The sequence below is a fragment of the Hordeum vulgare genome, chromosome 5H (assembly GCF_904849725.1).
Source record: "Hordeum vulgare subsp. vulgare chromosome 5H, MorexV3_pseudomolecules_assembly, whole genome shotgun sequence".
In the NCBI taxonomy this organism is placed as follows: domain Eukaryota; kingdom Viridiplantae; phylum Streptophyta; class Magnoliopsida; order Poales; family Poaceae; genus Hordeum; species Hordeum vulgare.
In genome coordinates this window covers 567,163,663-567,165,373 of record NC_058522.1, presented here as the reverse complement: position 1 = coordinate 567,165,373, position 1,711 = coordinate 567,163,663, and the positions used below count along the sequence as shown (strand labels likewise).

Genomic DNA, 1,711 nt, shown 5'->3' with positions numbered 1-1,711 from the left:
CCGCACGCATATGCATCAGCATGCATGCATGCTTGCACTGACTCGCAGGCGTGTGCATGGCAGACACGCAGCACTGGGCGATGACGATGTGTACGCAAGCTACATGCCTGGACAGCTCAAGCTTATCCATGCATGCTTGCAAGAGATCGAGTATAAAATGACCTGCTGTCTGCTGAGGCTTATCACCACCGACCGGTCCAACCACGCTCCAGATAAAAGATCAAGTCAATTGCTAGGTCGATATGGGCTCTCTCATGGCTGGCTGGAGCTCCCATGCGCTCGACGACGACCACAAAGGTACGTGTGCGACCATCCACCATCGACAGTGCATGCAACTTCACGTTGCAAGATTCATAACTAAGCCTTGTAAGTGTATAAATGGTATCCATATCTATCCATGCATGCAGTTCGTTTCATGAGGAACCGATCACTGACCAAGGAAGAGGTGGAGGCCTTCTGGAGACAGCACAGGAAGCCGGCGGCGGAGGACACCGTCAGCAGCACCAGCAGGGAAACCGTCGTCGCCTCCTCTCCCCGCGTACGTAACTACTCCCTCCGTTCTAAAATATAAGACCTTTTATAAATTTTACTAAAAGACTACATACGAAGCAAAATGAGTGAATGTACACTCTAAAATATGTCTATATACACCCGTATGTAGTTTATAGTGCAATCTCTAAAAGGTCTTATATTTAGGAACGGAGGGAGTAGTATTTTCTTGCAAATATTCGCATGCATACACGGGCTCCATAATCAATCTTGTCGATTACTTAATTTTCTCCTATGCTTTCCTTGCATGGGTTGCTTAATTAGCCTGGGAGTCCGAGGCCGACCTCGCGTACGTTGACTCTGTCTTATGTCCGTTCGTCGCCGCCGGTGATGACGACCAACAGCGTGGACGGTGACGGCGAGGCTGCGGCTAGCCCTAGCGCGAGCCGTGACTGGTACGTATATATACTTTACTATAGCATGAGCTTCTTGATTTCATACATACATGTACATATTTGTGTACGTACGTGCATCGATCACGTCCGTCCAGTGACGGAGCCAGGATTTAAATATGACCGCTGATGGGGGGCCAAATACATATATACTAGCTCATATCAGTCAAATATACACTATATACTTCAGGTTTTATCGATCGTTAGGAGGGCCAGGCCCTTGCTCGTCCCCCCCCCCCCCCCTCCCCCCCTCCCCTGTTCTCCACCCCTGCTTTCGCCCCATAACGCCCTGTTGTGTGCGTGCAGGTGGACGAGGAGCAGTTGGGCGTTCCTCAACGAACCGCCGTCGCCGCAGCGCGAGGGAGGAGGCGTGGGGCAAGGCGCCGCCGCCGCCGTCTGATCGTCGTCTTTCATTAGTTTGCTAGGACAGCTTTATACAGGGCCGGGCCGGCAAAATCCGGGGCCGGTGCAAAACAAAAAAATAGGCCCTCTCTCATAGAAAAAAACAAAAGATCTAGAATATATCCAGATGTGTGTATATCTAAATTCAACGAGCAACTATAATATATATATATATATATATATATAACAAAAAAATGTAATATACTCCATTCGTATCAAAATTTTTGTCTTAGATTTGTCTAAATATGAATGTATTTAGTCATATTTTAGTGCTAGATACATATTTTGATAAATCTTATGCAAGAATTTTGGGACGAAGGTAGAAATACATCATTAAAAAGATAGGAATTAGAAATAAGAACAGTAAA

The 1,711-nt window shown here is 46.8% G+C and overlaps 1 protein-coding gene across 1 annotated transcript; it reads left to right on the top strand.

Moving 5' to 3' along the window:
• Window positions 1–201: 201 nt before the first annotated feature.
• LOC123399890 lies at window positions 202–1,412 on the top strand. The gene is made up of 4 exons (XM_045094273.1): window positions 202–297; window positions 408–538; window positions 814–944; window positions 1,248–1,412. Exons 1-4 carry the CDS (start codon window positions 243–245, stop codon window positions 1,339–1,341), a joined length of 411 nt encoding a protein of 136 aa, XP_044950208.1. The 5' UTR covers window positions 202–242; the 3' UTR covers window positions 1,342–1,412.
• Window positions 1,413–1,711: the final 299 nt, after the last annotated feature.

Coding starts and splice junctions, on each gene's coding strand:
- LOC123399890 (XM_045094273.1), top strand. CDS start 243: ATGGGCTCTCTCATGGCTGGCTGGAGCTCCCATGCGCTCGACGACGAC. Junction 539..813: donor TCGTCGCCTCCTCTCCCCGC/GTACGTAACTAC, acceptor TTGCTTAATTAG/CCTGGGAGTCCGAGGCCGAC. Junction 945..1,247: donor CCTAGCGCGAGCCGTGACTG/GTACGTATATAT, acceptor GTGTGCGTGCAG/GTGGACGAGGAGCAGTTGGG.